Source organism: Cupressus sempervirens, chromosome 1 (assembly GCF_028749045.1).
Source record: "Cupressus sempervirens isolate cs-2001-9-10 chromosome 1, ASM2874904v1, whole genome shotgun sequence".
Taxonomy (NCBI): domain Eukaryota; kingdom Viridiplantae; phylum Streptophyta; class Pinopsida; order Cupressales; family Cupressaceae; genus Cupressus; species Cupressus sempervirens.
In genome coordinates this window covers 480,564,174-480,582,906 of record NC_143118.1, presented here as the reverse complement: position 1 = coordinate 480,582,906, position 18,733 = coordinate 480,564,174, and the positions used below count along the sequence as shown (strand labels likewise).

The following is an 18,733-nucleotide window of genomic DNA, read 5'->3' as shown; positions in this document are numbered from 1 at the left end:
AAAGAAATTTCAAAATCTTATTTCAAAACTTGATGCTCGATGGTGCATTCATGACCTTGAATGAATGATGTGTTTATTGAAAAATATGATTTGTTGTGTAATGGGATCTAAGTGTTTGCAATGGGTTTTAAAAGTTGAGTTTTGTTGGTTTTGGCAAAGTTGTGTATCTTGCTCTATGATAGTGAAGTACAGATGGCAGCAACCTTTTCTCTTGTGACACCACTACAATAGTAAGGTTTCTTTAAAAGTAGTTAAGCCACGGAGATTGAAATGATTGTTCAAGTGCAAAAAAGATGATGTGGCGGCAACAGTGTATTTGTTTTCATCAATGCCAAAGGCATGAATCATTTAAACATGGTCATTATCACCCTATTGATGGCATAGGGTTTTCAAATTGTACAAAATGTTGACTACACAAAATGCAGTGTAACAATGGTGCAAGGGATGTCAGGATGGTGGGACACTGAGACAACTTTCCAAAACGGAAAAAAGGGCCTCAATATGGGGACAACAATGAGAAATAGGGAGTAGGAGGTGGACGGGGTGTTGTATACTATACGTATTGCATATGGAACTTGAAATGCTAGTTATGAAATGATGTTTCAATATAACATAAACATACCTAACTAATTCTTGAAACACTTGAACATAGCAAAAATTGCAACACAGCAAAACCATTGAACATTCAACATAGTAACATACCCAATACTATAGTAATATTCAAAAATCAAAATTCAAATTATCAGCAAATAGGATTTTTATTTATATTAGTCCTATTTAAGGTTCAAATATCATGACGATGATTACAATGAGTAGCATGATGTGAATCATGATCAATATCAAAATGAGTATAAAATCATGTCAAAATGCGGTGAAGGGCAGCCTCTAGTCATCCCCCAAGCCAAAGTCCTCATTACTAGAACTATTGAACTCCTCATGGTCAAGTTCCACCAAAGGAACACCAACCAACCTATTGTGAGGTTTTCACACCATCGCCCCAAAACTTTGGGGACCCCCATTTTGGGGCAAGCCTTGGCAATTTTCGCAGATTTTTTTTGGAATTTTTTCGATTGCCTTAGCGAATTTTTCGGAATTGTCCAGAGGTTTCGAATTTGAAAATTTTACACCTTGGATGCTTTCAGGCCAGGAGGGATTTGAGTTGGTTTATTTTTCACTCGGCACAAAACTTGATTTTCCAGAACATGTAACTTTATCCTTGGGCCAAATAGAATTCCAAAAAAAAAAAAAAAACTAAAAAAAACATTTTTTCGATAGTTAAAACGAATACTTGGCAAGATAAAAATGCAAATTTTTGGACGTAGATGATTTTTTTTGAAAATTTGAAATAATTGTATAAGTTTGGGCATTTTCAAAATGATATGTTAGATTTAGTCATTTTGGAAAATCTCAAATTTTTTTGGTGAAAAGGATTTTTTGATAGTGAAATTGAAATTGGAGTTTGAATTTTGACTGCCAGGAAAAGGATTTATTTTGTTTTAAAAAAAAAATTTGAAAGTGTATTGCAAAATTAAAATTGAACTAAATTGCAGAATCTCATTAATTTGGTTGAAATTTAGCCTAGAGGATTTTAGAAATATTAAAGGAAACTGGTAAGTTGGAATTGAAAATCGATTTTGGCTTGCTAGATTTGATTTTAATGGTATTTTAATTGCCAAAACATTATTAAATGAAAATTTTGACATCTCCTAGGCTTAACTTGTTTCTATTTTGCAATTTATGATCAAAACTGGCAATTAAATGGGCTAATTTCACTATGGGCTAAATAATTTTAATGTTGCATTTAAATCTAGACCATTAATTAAGGGACTAATTAAATTTTGTTTTCCCTCTAGGCAGGTTGGCCCTCTTGGAGAGGCAAAAAATTTGGTATAAGAAGGGCTTCCCCCCTCTTATTTCCTCATTCCTTTTTTCCTCCTCCTTGGATGTGTAATTTTTTTCAGAAAATTTGGTATAAGAAGGGCTTCCCCCCTCTAATTTCCTCATTCCTTTTTTCCTCCTCCTTGGATGTGTGTTTTTTTCAAAGGGAGGCAAATTTCTTGCTTGGGCAATTTTTGCGACAGATTTTCTCCATTTCTTGGCGGCATTTTTCCTTCTTGCTTGGGCAAATTTCTACCCTAGGATGATTTTTGGAGCTGATTTTTTCCAGCTTGGGCGATTTTTTTTAGAAGTCTGATTTCTCCATCTTTGGCAGCGATTTCTCCTTCCAGAATTGGGCAATTTTATTCGGTGAAAGAACTATGTGATTTAAGGTCTGATTTTGCCAAGTGTGGGCGATATCAAGGAAGTCAAAATTCTGATTTTTTTGCTAGAGTATCATTATTTGCAAGGAAAATTGAAATTTTTGAGATCTAATCCAAACTTGAAGAGGGCCCGATTATTGGTAAAGGCAGATTTAAGGTAAAATTCTATTCAATTTTAGAGGTGAAGATTGGTTTTAAAGGCGAATTCTATTCCTTGTTCTTGCTTGGTTCGTTCCCTTATTTTCTTCTTGCACTCATCATCCACCACTTCATAATTCCATTGATAGGTTGAAATTGGGAGATATAAATGTAGATTTCATGATAGGACATTTGGAGAGGCAAAAATAAGCTAGACCACCCTATGATTGAAGTTGGGAGATATAAGTGTAGTCCATCCTAAAGTAACGAAGAGGCAGAAATAAGTGGTAGTCCCATCCCTAAGAAAGAAGTTTGGAGATTGATAAGTGTAGAGACAGGACTTGGAGAGGCAAAAATACGCTAGATTCTATCAATAGAAAGGTTGGAGATTGATAAGTGTAGTCCATATCATTTAGAATGAAGGGGCGGAAATAAGTGTTTAGGATGGTAGATGTTAGTGCAAGCAAGAACCCAAAGGGAACGAATACCAAAAAAGACAAGGAAGACATGATGCTTAAAACCACCTTCTTCTCGAAACTGAGGTGAATAAGTGATACCAATATTGGTACAATGAACATGATACAATTGGAGGACAAATTGAATGAAGGACAATCCCCCATGGCAAAAAAAATCTACAAGAGCAGAATTGTCCATGCCGCGACTTTCCCTTCTACCTTGCCTTATCCGGAATTGGTAATGGAATGTGCATCCCAATTTGATATTGTTACTAAGTCTATCATTTTTGATGAAGGGAAGAGAGTGTTGGCTAACATTCGCGGACAAGTGGTCGAAGAAGTATTTAATATTCCCCAGCATAGAGGCAGGACAATGGTAATGATGGATCAAAAAATCAAGTTCTTTCAAGGTAACCAGGAGGCCTACTTCATTCATCTAAAGCAAAATTGGTTACACGAAGGCAAGAAGGGAGTTACCAGGCCATCAAAGCTCACCAAGTCAGATTTCAAATCAGAGTACGGCGATCTTATTGTGCCTCTTAGCCGAATCATGGGCGTAGCTCAAGGTATGCAATTCGAAAACTAGATGTACTACTTTATTGATGAAATTGAAAATGGAAAGAGAAAATTTGATTGGGCTAGAATCATAAGTGAAAATATAGAGTTGCAACTTAGGACAGTGCAAATCAAAAGCAATTCTATATGGGATCCTATCTTTTCTATCTAATTGCGAGACTATATGAAAATCCTAGACTTAAGGCCTTAGGAGTGATTGACAATGGGTCAAGGCAACGTTTGGTGCATGAGTGTTATCCACAGCTTCATTTGCACAATGCCAAAGATTATAAGGTGTTTTATGATACCTTTTCCATGAAGACGGTAAGGATATTACAAGGGACACCTGCTAAGAGGCTCTCAACAGAAGCGGAAGCAAAAGTTAGGTAGTATTGGAGTTAGTTCATCCAATTTCTGCAATTCACATATACTAGAGTGGCAGGAAGTACAGTTTGTCCCAAGAGACTTCCAAGGTACCCACCCAAAAGATAGTTTTGATGGAGTTCGCTAAGAACTTGAGCACTATGACAACATGATGAAACTTAAAGGTGAGACAGGGATTACCTTCTCATTTGGAATAGGCAATGATACTTGCCCCAATCCTGTCGCCTTTGCAGCTGCGAAGAAAGAGTTAGAATGGTATTATCTAGGATGCTATAGAGCAAACAAGGATTTGATCCTAATGGTCTTATCAAGGCATCTCATGAAAACACATTCAAACATATTCCTACTATAGAACATTTTTGGGCCAATGCATAGGATGACTTTCATGTGAGAAAGCCATCTTTCTCAAGATTGTCAGTTGGCATGATGAAGGCAATTAGATGGAGAAGCCTTGATATTCCCAATCAACTGGAAGAAGATGAAAATGTGCTAAGAGAAGATTATGATACAGTGGATGGAACAAAATTGGGTCCAGTGGATTGAGATGATCATCAGGATCCTTCCTTGGAGGCAGTTACAAGGACAGTTGATCTACACACTGAGTCATGGTACAATGAGAAGTTAAGGCAATTACAAAGTTGGAAGGTATGCCTTACTTATGAGAAGATGAAACCAAAGGAAGAAGGTCTAGCAGAGTCAGTCGGACAAAAAGGTGAAGGCAGTACCCACCAACAAAGAACAGTTAAGAGCAGGAAGAGAATTTTGGAGGTTGAGAAAAGTAAAGAACATCAGGAACCTCCAGCAAAGAGACGGAATCGAGGACCGTCAAGAGGGAACATAATTGAAGCTAGGAGCCAAGAGGCTAATACTAGTGGATAAAGGGTCGTGGTGGAGGTGAGCTCTGATTCAGAATCAAGTGGTTACAGTAATAGTAGCGAGTACTCTCCTCTCTTGGAGAACCAACATGAAGATATAACAGTCACTAGTGAAGAAGAGGATAGGCCAATTGATATTAAGGAAGTAAGCCACACGCTTGAGGCCGTTGGTGATGCTTTGCTAATCAAACCAAATTCATATTTGGGGAGATGCACTACACCGCTATGGTTAAGGCAAATGCTTATGCCAAGAGGCGAGGTGGTGATTGTCCGAACAGCTGAAGATATTCAAGGATTAGTAAAAAAGGATGATAGCGAGAAACATAAACAAATTGCAAAAATGGTGGCAAAGGTAATCAGGAGTGATGATGAGGGTCACCGAAAAGTTCAGATTGCTATACCAAAGGTTAGCAAGGCATTGGATGAGATTGTAGCTCAGGAGTATGAAATAGTAGAGCATAACTTGGGAAGAATTATGGATGGCATGGACTGTGAGGAGATCCAGGAAGGCATGGTTTCAATTAGAGAAAGGTTGAGGAAGGCAAATGAGAAGATTGTAAAGTTGGAGGCCAAGAACAAGTATTGGAGAGATTGCCAACCTATCCAACAGTTGCACCAGGCAGCCCTTCTACAAGATAACGGGAGCAACATAGAAGAGATATTGGCTCAACTGCGCAAAACCAAAGATTGGATCAGTGATATAATTCAAGATGGGTGAAATTTCTTGCCTTCCTTTATCTCGACATTCAGGTCATTGGTGGCTATTAGAGACAAATTTAGAACATTTGAAGGTGAGTGGAAGGATTTCCTTCCAATCAAGGACTTATCCATTCCCAGGCTACAGGTATTCAAGAGTGATGATGAGGGTCACCGAAAAGTTCAGATTTCTATACCAAAGGTTAGCAAGGCATTGGATGAGATTGTAGCTCAGGAGTATGAAATAGTAGAGCATAACTTGGGAGGAATCATGGATGGCATGGAATGTGAGGAGATCCAGGAAGGCATGGTTTCAATTAGAGAAAGGTTGAGGAAGGCAAATGAGAAGACTAAAAAGTTGGAGGCCAAGAACAAGTATTGGAGAGATTGCCAACCTATCCAACAGTTGCACCAGGCAACCCTTCTGCAAGATAGCGGGAGCAACATAGAAGAGATATCGGCTCAACTGCGCAAAACCAAAGATTGGATCAGTGATATAATTCAAGATGGGTGAAATTTCTTGCCTTCCTTTATCTCGACATTCAGGTCATTGGTGGCTATTAGAGACAAATTTAGAACATTTGAAGGTGAGTGGAAGGATTTCCTTCCAGTCAAGGACTTATCCATTCCCAGGCTACAGGTATTTATCGAGCTAAAGGATCAATATTTGGAGAGAATCAAGTTGGTAGATGAAGGAGGAATGAGTATAGTGGAGTCTTGGTTTGTTGCCTTGACCATCGGCTTGAGGATACTTGAAGAGATACGGAACGAGATTGCACAACACAGCCGAGGCGTTGACACTTCCATTTTAACCATGGTGAGCGATGTTGGGGCTGCACTTGATTTTGAAGATATCAATGAGACAAAATTTGGATCAAGATTGGATGAGTTGGGGAAGGTCGCCATCAAGAAGAAACATTTGGACACCCTTGCCTCTCTCAATGCCTTTATTGGATATGCGAGAGAATACGAGAAGGATCATAAGAAAACACTGCGAGCAACATGATGAATTCAGTTGAGCTCAAGATGAAGGAAGCACACGCTTTGCCCTCCCATGAAGGAAGTCAACAATAGGCTAGCCAAGTTCATTGCCTTGGCTAAAAAGATGAAAGAAAAGGCTAGAATTATATTAGAAGATCATTTGATGTAAGCCCAAGTGGCAATTTCTCCTTCTTCTTAGGTAGGATAGGTGTCTGATTCAAATTGGCTACCATTTTAGTGCCTTCTCATTGGTTGCCACTTTTCCTTTTTTTTCATTGGTCCATTGATGAGGTGGTGTCTTCTCATTGGCCGATGGGGTGGCAACCCTGATTAGGGTTTCTGGAATCTAATATGAATCGTTGATTTTGCCTCTTAATCTCTACCGTTGGTTGTAATTTTGGCCCCTATATAAGGCCATTTGCTCTCATCTGTAAAGGGTTGAAGAAAATTGTTGCTTAAGATAATACCAAAATTGCCTCTCTTTATCATTATTGTGACTTGCATGGTGATTAAGAACATTTGGTGTTATTGCATGGCTTCTAATTCCAATAGTTAAAGTTAAATTCCTTTGAAGTTGTTAAAGTAGATTTTATTTCAAGAAAGTTGTTAAGAGTAAGAGTAGATGGATAATTGCATGGTGATATTAGTGGATGTTTGATAGGGATCTATAAACTAGGCCACTAGCATCCTAGTGGCTGGTTAGGAAGCCTTACGTGGTAATCTAGTCTTTTTCCCTTGAATCATTGCATCTATGGAGGTAGAGCCGCTGGTAAGCTTTCATCAGATTTGATCCCCATCCATTTGCTAATGTTTTCATTCATAGGAGTAGGAGTAAGGCAGCAAGTAGTATAGTGGTTGAAGTTCAATTGAGAAGGATGTTAGAAGAAGCATTATTGGCAGACATACCCTCCATCATCATCACCATCAACATTATTTGGCGCTCATATACTTTACAAAGCCAAACATCATCACCATCACAACGAGAGTTCGACAATCCTTGAATGAACAATGTAATGCCACCTACGTGATTAACCAACAAATCAGATTAATATAACTGAGTTAGTATCCACAGGTGTAAGGAACATTGGAGTTTTTCTCATGTCTTCATGAGTATTTACTTTTCAAGAGAGGGATTGAGTGTTTGATATTCCGTATCAAGTATTCAATTGCTATATGTTATGTAGTGGCACAAAACTAACATCAACACAACCCTACATCGGTTTCTTTGCAACCTCATCCTCATTAATCTAAGAGGGATCCTCTATGATACGCTAGACTATGCGTACAACAAAAAGCTTCTCTACTCTCTTAGAGGTAAGCTTGTTCCTCTTAACAAAGTGGAAGAAGCTATAAGTAGACTAGTTCCAAAGATAGCATAAAAATGGTCAGTGTGAGAAAACTTGAAAAGTAAAACTCTTTAAGTTCCCTTAAAAACTTAAATAGGTTATAAAGCTGAGGAACTACTCGCCTGAGATAGAAATTGAACAACCAATGTGGTAATCTTTGCCTTCTATGATCCATCTTTACCAAATTTGAGTAACCTGGAACATAATAAGTTATAACAATAAGTAAAACTACAATTACTAAACTCTAAATAGTAAAAAAAGAATATTGAATTAAGAGTGGAGAATTTTGTCCACTCAAAGTGAAGCTCACTAGCAGTATCAATATCAATCATCTTATTATTGCACCTAAAGAATCTTGCTTCAACTCTACTAAGCCTAGGCATGTACCACTTAGGATTCAATGCATACGAAGTCATGTGCAAGTGTTTAGCTTCTCCATCTATGGTAAATGATTGGCTAAACATGCTCATTATAGAATGCTTAAGTGTGGTCCCACTCTCACATAGCATCCCTCATCTAACCAAGCATAGAATTGATGCAACCATAAACCTCTCCAAGGGTAAGATATCACCATCACCATATCTGATCACTTGGAAAACTTATCTAATGATGGGGATTATGTATTTTGCATCACTCCAAAACTGATCACTCTCAATGTGTCCTTCACCCTCTTCCCCAGCTTTGTCTTGGCCTCAGCCCACCCTCTTCCAAGAGAATGTAATACAATACATATCTATTCTCAACTGGATTTAAGAGATTCATCTCAAAGCCCCTGAACAATGCATGTGAAGTGTGGTGATTGCAAATAAACATTTGCACATCTCTCCCATTATTGACCATTCCTTTAATCCAGTCAATCTTCCCCATGTCCTTGAATTCATTGCTCATGGCATACACACAACATGGAGTCCACCAAATATGTTTGTAGGTTGTCTCAACAAGCTTTCTTCCAACTATACACACATGTGTTCCATATCTCACTACTTGGACCACATTTTGTGGCTCAACTCTCCCAATAGCCTCCCTAAGGACATGAAATTGAAAATCGACATCTTTGTGACACTCTGAACAATCAACTACCCTCACAACATGTGACCATGATGTTGATCAATGGACAATGTCTAATATTCGTCCACCCATCTATAATCATGGTGCAACCCAACTCGCTCCAGCATGCTTTCATCTGCTCCATCAAAACATCGATCTAGTTATATTTGCTATCCAAGATTGTGACCCTCAATTTGTGTTCACCTAGTGCCAAAAATGATGCCCCCCCCTCTTTTGGCACCAAGGACATTATTGCCTTATAGTAAGGAGATCAAGCTACATGCAATGGTATGCCATTGGAAGAAGAACCTACAAATGACATAGTCTAACTGCTTTCATGTGCACATTAAACAAATCAGCTATGGGGTTACTTGAACTTCTTACCTTGTGTTTCCCCTTGCTGCCTTTCCCTACTGAACTCTAAATGGATAAAGGTCTGAAAGCTGCCTCTAACAAAGTTCTTTCTCTCTAATGCATGATACAAGTAGAAGTATGTTGCTGCCCCTGTAACTGCTGAATTGTCCGAAGACTAGGCATTAAAACTGCTCAATCATCAGGAATGCTCCAAAGGTTGTTTATACCAATTCTATACTTGACATTTTCTGCATTTAACAAAAATTTAAATGCACTCACACCAATCCTATCCAAAAGAGCATGTGTACATTAGCTCTAGTCATGCTCCCAAAGCATTCTACACCACAAAAATTGCATTTCCATTTTCTCGTGCTGCCTACATAAGGACCCCTAGCAGACGGTGTCAAAATTTGAGAGGGGTAATCTATAGCAGCTGTTCTTGGTGCAACATAACTAGATTGAGCTTCTGTATCAGCCCCATGGTCACTTTTCTAATGCTCAGGTTCATAATTTTGGCACCCTCAGAATGTATTTTCATGTCTTCTCCACTATATTCTTGACTATGAAAGGCCATTTAGACATTGCATTTCACAAAACGATAAAATTTCAGCCTCACTAGTAATTTAAGAAAATAAAAATAAATTGTTAAGAAACTCGTTTGAAGATTCAGCCTAATTTAGAAACTCAAATAAGTTGATAACAAAAAATAAATGCATTCAAACATTTAGAATTTTAAAAACAAATATGCATTAAAAGTTCAACCAACAAAAATGAAAATACTTTCAACAAGAATCTGAAACAATGAAAAATAATTAAGAAACAACAATCAACTATCCATTCAACATTTAATTTTAGAAATAAAAATGAAAATCAGAAATAAAACAAAACAAGTTCTAGAAACTCTACCTTGTGTTTGATGAATCTTCTCCCTCTTGATCTTCTTGCTCCTCTTGAGCTTGCAATCACTCTTTCAACTCTTTTTCACTCTTTTCTCTCAGCTGTAATAAAAATGTGAAAACCAAATGCAAGATACAAATGAAGTATATGGGGCTTATGAAAGCTTAGACGGGCCTATAAAGGACCCACAATATTTTAAGGTTCAAGTAGAACTACAGATCACTCTTCCTTCAACTCCTTTTCACTCTTTTCTCTGAGTTATAACAAAAAAGTGAAAACCAAATGAAAGATACAAATGAAGCATATGGGGCTTACGAAGGCTTAAAGGGCCCTATATGGGACCCACAATATTTTAAGGTTCAAATAGAACCACTTAGATAATAAAGAAGTAAAACGTGTTTTAAAAAACCATTTTATGGGGCCCAATTGCCAATCGCTGATAGGGGACACCTAAACATCCTTGGGATGGTTGAGGGACACCTAGGAATCCTGTTGACATCTCGGGACATCCAAGAGTCCCCAAGCAGTGAAGCAGTGCAGCGATGCTTGGACGTTGGTACCCATCTTGAGCACATCCCCACACTAGGTACTCCTAGGTTTTGGGCCGGGTGCACATCTCTGGGTTTCACTAATAAGTGGGTTTTGAGTTCACTTCTTGATGGTGATTTGTTGCATGGTTTTGATTCAGTGTTTGAATGCATGGTTCCTAAAGTAGGATTGGATGTTTGAGAAGGGATTGCAAACCAGCAAGAAGCAGAGGAGTTTGGCATTGTTCCCTTTGCTAGATAGTTGGGAAGAGTAAACAGAGATGAGTATCAAGCGGAAGTTAAGGTGATATGGGAAGACCTAAAGAAGGCTCTCAAAAAGCATGAAACACAGATGAACCAAGTCATGGACTTGGTAGATGCACACCCAAAGATGTCAAAGCAAAGGAGATCAATGAAAACCAAGCATGCAAGCACAAAAATTGAAGAGGTAGGTACTAAGGGTTGGGCTATGTGGTGTTCAATGTTGGCAGAATTATTGTGGCACCTTTTTCTGTGATGGGCACTAGGAACCCTGACTTTCAATTCTTAGGGAGGGTTTTCACATTGTCATTTGATTAGTGTCGATACATGACCCTAGAATCCAATAGCGGATCAAAACACCATATTGCAGCTCATAAACACCTTCAAAGTAACAGTATTTTGAACATAAATGAAGGCTACAAAGGGGTGTCCAACCCAGTAGCAAATCGCAGGAAATACAGTGATCAAATTGGTATACATCAGCACCAATTTGTCAAACCCAATATGCAGAATTAATTCTCAGACTCGGAACACAACTCACCGTGTATTTCAACAGCTCAAAGTGCCAACAAAATGGAGGAATCGGTCCTCTTCTTCAGCCAATGTTGAAACCCTCATGAAATTCAGAGAGTCATAAAATGCAAATGTTAAGAAACAAATAAATTAAACCTAGAGGCTTGCTTTTATAACAATTAAAGCCAAAACTTTCTTCAACAAACCAACTGCCAATAGCTTCTTCCATATACTTTTCAATGAAATGCAACTTTGCTTTTGGTTGCATATTTGAATTTATAATAATATAAAATGATAAATATTTCCTCCAAAAACTTTAATTAATTCCTCGGCATAGGCTTCTATGAGTTAATTAAAATAAATGGCCCCTTCCAATGATGACTCAACCCTCAACTTAAGTGAAATTATAAAGTTAAATTATAACTTTCTAATAAGCCATTTAACAATTTAACAATAATTTGGCCACAAAAATAATAATAACTCCCAAAATACTTATCCTTTAAATATGTTGTCTAAAACAGGAGTCACACCTAGCATATTGAATTGTAAAGAAGACAAGACCCTCCCATAACTAAGCCTCTACCTCAGAAGACCCTCTATCCACAATAATTAGCCTACGAGGATCAAAATAATAGGCTAATCCCTCAAACTAAGATGCTAGCAAAATAGGGGACATTACATAGTTTTACTTCTATTATTCTATTTTTCCTTTGTATAATATCTTTGTTTTTAATAAAAATCAATTCCTACGAATGTTAAGTTGAAGATTTGGCAAAGAAGTGCAATTAAATTGGAACATAATACATACCAATCATCAGAAGTGAGTGTCTCCTCAATAAATTTGATTAGGCAAGGCCAAGGGGGATCTTGGATCAAACTAGAGAGTTGAGGATAAATATAGAATTCCAACCTCAAAGGTGAGCCATGTCCAGCATATATAAACAATCCAAATATTTATCACTAATCATAAACCACTTCACTAAGATTTGCAAATTGGCTATCTCACAACAAAAAGAACAATCCACTTAGCACGATTTGACTACTGATGTATAATCAAAGCAATTCCTGGAGCTATTTCTTAACAGTGAGCTCCCAAAGACTCGTAGTCATATTTCAAGAGGTTTAACTTGATCAGATTCCTTTGTGACTAATGCCTTATCCATTGGAAATAGAGCCAAAAATCACTACAACATACCAAGATTAAATGCAAGCTTAAATGGATGAAGAAACATGAAAGGAATTTCGGTCAGTCTAGCCATTGTTCACAAACTCAGACTCGAGAGTACTAGACAAGCCCAAAATTTTCAACCTGGGTACCACTCCAAAAACTTGACAAATTAGAATATTCTTAGTGATCCAATGATGATGGGCATACTCCTTATGATAGTCATGAACAGATTTTACACCTGATAATTAGGCATCCCTTCAACAAGGGGTCCAATCCTAATTCAGAATACTAATTGCGGATTGCTGTGAGAAGAGAAAGTGTGAACTCAGGAATGCAACAATCATCCCAAAAAAAATGGGCTTTGAAGTCAGGGTTCCTATTATTTCAAAATACTGCAGGATGGATGCCTCATATATGTTCATAAACTTTTGCAGAAAGATCTCAATAGTTATGCTTCCTTCCTTTTTATATGTCATAAGTGAAGGTAAGAGTATTTTAATATGAAATACCTTAAAATTTAAATTGGACTTTAACTTTTATTGGTGTTTTATATTAGACTAAGTTACTAATTCAGATGCCGTTTTGAGATTCAGGTTCGACATTCACTCAAAAAAAATTTGGGCTGGGTTCGAGTTCGTTTTGGGTTCACCCATACCAGAAAAAAAAAATTAATATATATATATGTTAAAAAATGCTGAAGCAAATAAGTTCATACACTACTATGCTAATATTAAAACTGATTCTTTCCCAGGTCAAGCTAAAGGCTTGTTTCCATATTTATGCAGAGCATAAGGTGTTTTTGGTGATTCAGAAATGGGCTATGTTATCGTGGAATCATCAATCTATACGTTTTTACCATTGCTATCCTTATGTTCTTGATTTGTGATTTGTAGTTTCAGATTTTTAAGATGGTGAGAGAGACTCTCTAGTGAACCTGAAATGCATCTTGAACCAAACCACAAGATAATCCTGTATAGCAATTTGACAAGAGCCCACTGCTTTGAAATGAGTCACTGGGTAGTTATGAGATGCCTTAATGGTCATGCTATACAATTATTCTTAGAGGACATTCAGTTTAATGGAAGCATCAAATGTGATGTTCTTGCACACGTAACAGAGTTGAGAGTGCTCAGTCTTAAGAAAAATAGCTTCCAAGGAAGTCTTACAGATTTTTCAGAGTTTTATTTGATCAAGCAAATTGCAAACCACAAGATAATCCTGTACAGCAATTTGACAAGAGCCCACTGCTTTGAAAATGAGTCACTGGGTAGGTATAAGATGCCTTAATGGTCATGCCATCCAATTATTCTAGAGGGCATTCGGTTTAATAGAAGCATTCATTGTGATGTTTTTACACACGTAACAGAGTTGAGAGTGCTCAGTCTTTAGAAAAATAGCTTCAAAGGAAGTCTTCCAGATTTTTCGGAGTTTTATTTGATCAAGCAAATTGAAACACTGTCTGCTGCTGTGTGAAAAAAATGCTGCCCACGTGAGAAAAGATGCAAGATTTTGTTTGGTTAAAAAATTAAAATAAAACTTAGAAAAATCAAAACATCCATCAGTCGCCCAAATGCATTTGAAATTCCCTCAACTTGCACCAGATTCATTCTGGGCGCACACTGACAATTCAACATTTGGATTTTGTTTGGTTAAAAAATTAAAATAAAACTTAGAAATTCCCTCAACTTGCACCAGATTCATTCTGGGCGCACACTGACAATTCAACATTTGCTGCAGACAAACAAAACGTCGTCCAGGGTCTCTTTGACCAAATTTCAAGCAAATTACACAGGAAATCATTGATTTGGAACTGAATTCAAATTTGAGGCGAGTCGACTTTTGAATTCGGTGGGAACTGACAGAATATGGTAACTCAGATATTAAACAAAAACCAGATGTGTGGTACTTTCATCAAAATTTCTATGTTCCTATACTATAATATCAACTCTTAAAAACTTAAGTCACTGGCATATCATAGAGCTTCCATATTTAGCTTCCAAGAATTGGTGTCATTTTAGCACTGGCCCAAAGTACCTTTTCAAAATATTTTCCGACTTCCTACAGTGTGGCAATAAGCTGAATTTTTTATTTGTTTTAAATATATATATATATATATATAAGAGAATTGTATATGGGATAAACTGCATATAAATTCAATTTGCAACATTCCACCACTGAAGAAATCTATACACCTGAAAATATATATAAATATTCAGATGATGTTAAAGAGCCAACAACATAATCAATTCAAAGAAGAAAAATGCATTGCCAAATGCATAAAATGTATCTTTTTATTGTATGGTTTAAACATTGCTAGCAGCCACATCATTATGTACATATTAAGAAATACATCAAGTAATGTAAAAACCACTAGCAAATCATAAAACATGAAACCAATAAATTTTGTATCTGTGGCAGTATTTTGATTGAAACAAACTTTAAATAAGGAAATAAAGCAAAAAATTTAAATTTACAAGCGCAATGTATGTACTATGACCATTAAAAAAAGAGTTTCATTGAGCATTTTACATATTAAAAATACATTCTAAAGGGTAGAAATCTTTATATGCATTAAAAATATAGATAGATACATGTATGAATTACAGAGTAATACTCTTGTCACATTTCATGATATTCTAATCATTCTAGCGTTACTTAACAAAAAATCTCTCGATGCAGTTTCATGCTCTTGAAAATGCAATGTGCACAAATTTACAAAATGCTAAATATATGTTACTAGTGTATATGGGAATAAAAAATAACTTCTTTTAAAGCACTGAGTGTTCTCTTTGGGTGCTCTTGGGCATCATTTCTAAAAAGAAAAGAAGATCTAGAAAGAAACAAGAAATTAAGAGCCAACAAGAAATTTCTTACTTGTAGATGCTCCATAAAGAACTGTAAGAATCGTTAAATTTTCAATGGATGACACTGATGCACCAACACAGCTGGCAATGGCTAAAGGATTCCACAGGTATACAAGAGCCGCTACATCTCCGGCTACTAAATTTCCTGTGATTCAAAATATATCTAGACAATTATTACAAGGCTTCAGGAGTATGAATATAGCACTTACGATATATTGGTGGAACACTAAATAGGGTAATCCTACATTGTCCCTAACAACAGATGTCAATGTCAACAAACAATTGCACTGAATCTCAAAAAAACGAATTGTCCCAAAGCATTCACATCATAATTTCTGAGGGAAGAGACACTTTATAATATATATAGATCAGTGAAGTATACAGGCATGGATTTAGATACAACTGTTTTCCAGAGAAACTACATTAGAACAAAACACGATTATGTTTGTAAATACTAAAATGATATAATTTATAGGCAACACAAAAATTTCTTGCCACTGGAGATACAAAAAAGATATAGAAAACATGAAAGTTAAAAATAAATATTACAACAAAAATATTCAATAACAAATCTATTCTTTGCAAAAATGTTCAACCAATGACAGTGGCCAAATAGAAATGTCTCATTAACTAGCATCATATCAAGTATCTCAGAGCTTGTAAAATTGTGCATGTCTGTGAATTTAAACATAGATTTGACAATTTACAAGGATATATCCCAAAGCGTAATCATTGAGCATGCCTTTGTCCTTATGGGCATGTCTTTGTACCATTACACATCACCCAAACACAATGCCAAAGAAGATAAAAAGTCAAAGTAAAGTAGTTTTAGGACAGGCATTGATCTACAAATACTTCATAGATAATAATCGCATACAGCTTTAGGATGGAAAAACAGAGGTCCTATTGATATAAAAAAGATCGGCTTACAAAATTGCAGGACCCCAGTAGTTCTGATACAGCTGAAACATAGAAGTTAGAATCATAACCAAAATATTGATGCAACAGCTGCCATCCTTTACAACCTCCATAGACATCATGAAATGAAGAATATCTATTTCTGGACTAGTAAAGAAACCTTCAAAAAATTAGAGCCAGACCATATGAATCACTGCACTTACAAAAATTGATAATGACAAAAGATTAAACTAGTGTTTAGTTGGGGCAATCATTAAAAAGCCAAATGTGGTGAGCAAAAAACTCTGTATACACATAAGGCCGTTACTACTAGTGGCTATCTATCGTTTAGCAAAGAGTCACAGTCAATTCACAGTTTTACAGAAAATTCAAAGCTTGCACCAGCAAGCAAATTTGTTAACAAGGAGGAAACAAATGGCTGCAAATAAAAATGAAAAGCCTGTATTTCAGCACACACTTTGCTTAGTGAAAGAAGAAGATTTATTTCTGAACAGTTCTTAATTACATTAACCATTGAACAGGCTAGGCACGCACACTGTATGTTGAACACTATGCATATTTGCATTCGTTTGAGGCTGCAGTAAGGCCCCGTTTGGTTGCTGGAAGATGAGGACCAAAACCGGGTTATCAGGAGTAAAACCAGGTTTTGCAAAAAAACTTTGGTGTTTGGTTGGTTAAAATCATAACCTGGTTTTCAATTTCATCTTCCAATTTTGGTCAAAAATTGGAAGAAGTTTCTTCCAACAAAAAGGTGGAATTCGAAATTAAAACCAGGTTTTGAATTTTATGACAGTTTTTTTAATAATATTGTGGGGTCCACGGTATATTCATCTTCCGTATCAACCAAACGGACCATTGGCTTTCCAAACCACAAAACCAGGTTTTCGAAAACCTGGTTATAAGATAACCTGGTTATGACACAAATTTGTCTTCCCCAACCAAACGGGGCCTAAGGAGTTAACGTCTTGTAGATCCTGTGTTCAGAATATAATGACATTCATAGCTCCCCACTGCAACATCTGTAGTTAATGTCTGCAATGGACGTGACAGTAGAATTCCACACAGAATGTTGTGCTTAGCCCCTTGAATCTCTGTGAGAGACTTTCTGGACAAGAATCTCTATCACTCATATCAACATCTCCATATCCATTAACTAGTTCTCATGGATACTCTGGAACTGCGTCTGGTGTTAAAATTAATAACTTTGGTATTAGTTTCAATTATCTCAATAATGGCAGTCTTCCAACTCCCTTTGAAATTTGATGCTGTACTTTAAGGAACCCCATCCAATAAAGAATATTTCTTCTAAGCCCTTTATAAAACTTCTGCCTTCCATTCATGTTGCCTAAATTTTGATAAAAAAGAGATGCCACCAGTACTGAGGAGGAACTTATTTGGGCTACAGTAAGCCCAAACATGTTTATACCATTTAGTTCAGTCTTTTCAATCTGTCAAGAAATTTCACCAATTTTTTTTCAATTTCCAGATTTTCAAACTTTTCAACATTTCATACATATCATTTGTTTTCAATCTGGTAACTATGCTATTGGAAGAGGCTGTGCTTGTATGGGCCGTTTTTGGGCTAACCAATGAAAAGCCAATCATGGGGAATCTTGTTGGGATGAAGACAAATTTGTTAGTTTGCAGTTTCAGAAGCATGAAATTGAGTGGGATCAGGTGGGTGCAGTTGATATCTTTTTCTCAACCCATAAAAATTGCAACACCATCAATATTTGCATACATGAAAAAGCTGATTCATAGTTGATAGCATCTGCTTATCAGGCTAACAAACTAAAGTACTAATTTGATGATACTTATGATATGCAAACAATCTCAATTTTCAATTTTCAGAGCAACTTACCTTGCATTTGGACAGATTTTGATAAATTCAATGCCATTGTGCTTCTCATACGTGTTGACTGAAGAATATATCCAATACGACGCAATAGCAGTGCACCCAAAAGATCTGCAAAAACAAAAATAAGACTGCATCCTAACCAGTTAATACCACTGATGTAATAATTGAAATATGAACAATGCCAACAAGAAAATGTCATATGCCTACCAAATTATACACTAAAATTCAATTAAGCTTTCAAACTCATAATAAATAAATAATTCAGTTCTATGGTTCATTGGCCTAGCCCTTCCCTAAAATTCCGTTTATTGATGTAAGAAAGTGGAGATATTTACCTAGCAAGATGTAATCATAGAATTATATGTTATTTGGGATTGTAGAATGTTTATGATGTGACTAACTTGTTATAGTTTATTTGGGATGGTAGAATGCCTATACTTTATACAACTATAGCTAAGGATCTGTATGACAAAGAAATGTGAAAGAGTAAATGCCTGCAGAGAAGCTCCTTTGTTTGCCCTCCTGTTCTGTACCCACCAAAAAGTTAATGCATGTCAAAATTTATCCAATGAACTTCACAGTCAAATTTACAAGCCCTCGCTATGAAAACATAGGGGAAATATATATATATATAT

General features: G+C 36.5%; 1 protein-coding gene across 3 annotated transcripts in view; it reads right to left on the bottom strand.

Moving 5' to 3' along the window:
• LOC149578362 (GPI transamidase subunit PIG-U) overlaps positions 1-18,733 on the bottom strand; it is a 118,136-nt gene that overhangs the window by 55,577 nt on the left and 43,826 nt on the right. For all 3 annotated transcript variants that reach the window (XR_016364361.1, XM_089828489.1, XM_089828497.1), the window contains exons 4-6: positions 18,593-18,625; positions 18,102-18,226; positions 15,333-15,467 (exon numbers count right to left, since the gene is read on the bottom strand). Coding sequence is in view for 2 of the 3 variants with exons in the window: in XM_089828489.1 (XP_089684615.1) it covers positions 15,333-15,467; positions 18,102-18,226; positions 18,593-18,625 (293 nt within the window). In the remaining variant the exon portion in view is untranslated. The remainder of the gene's footprint in view (positions 1-15,332; positions 15,468-18,101; positions 18,227-18,592; positions 18,626-18,733) is intronic.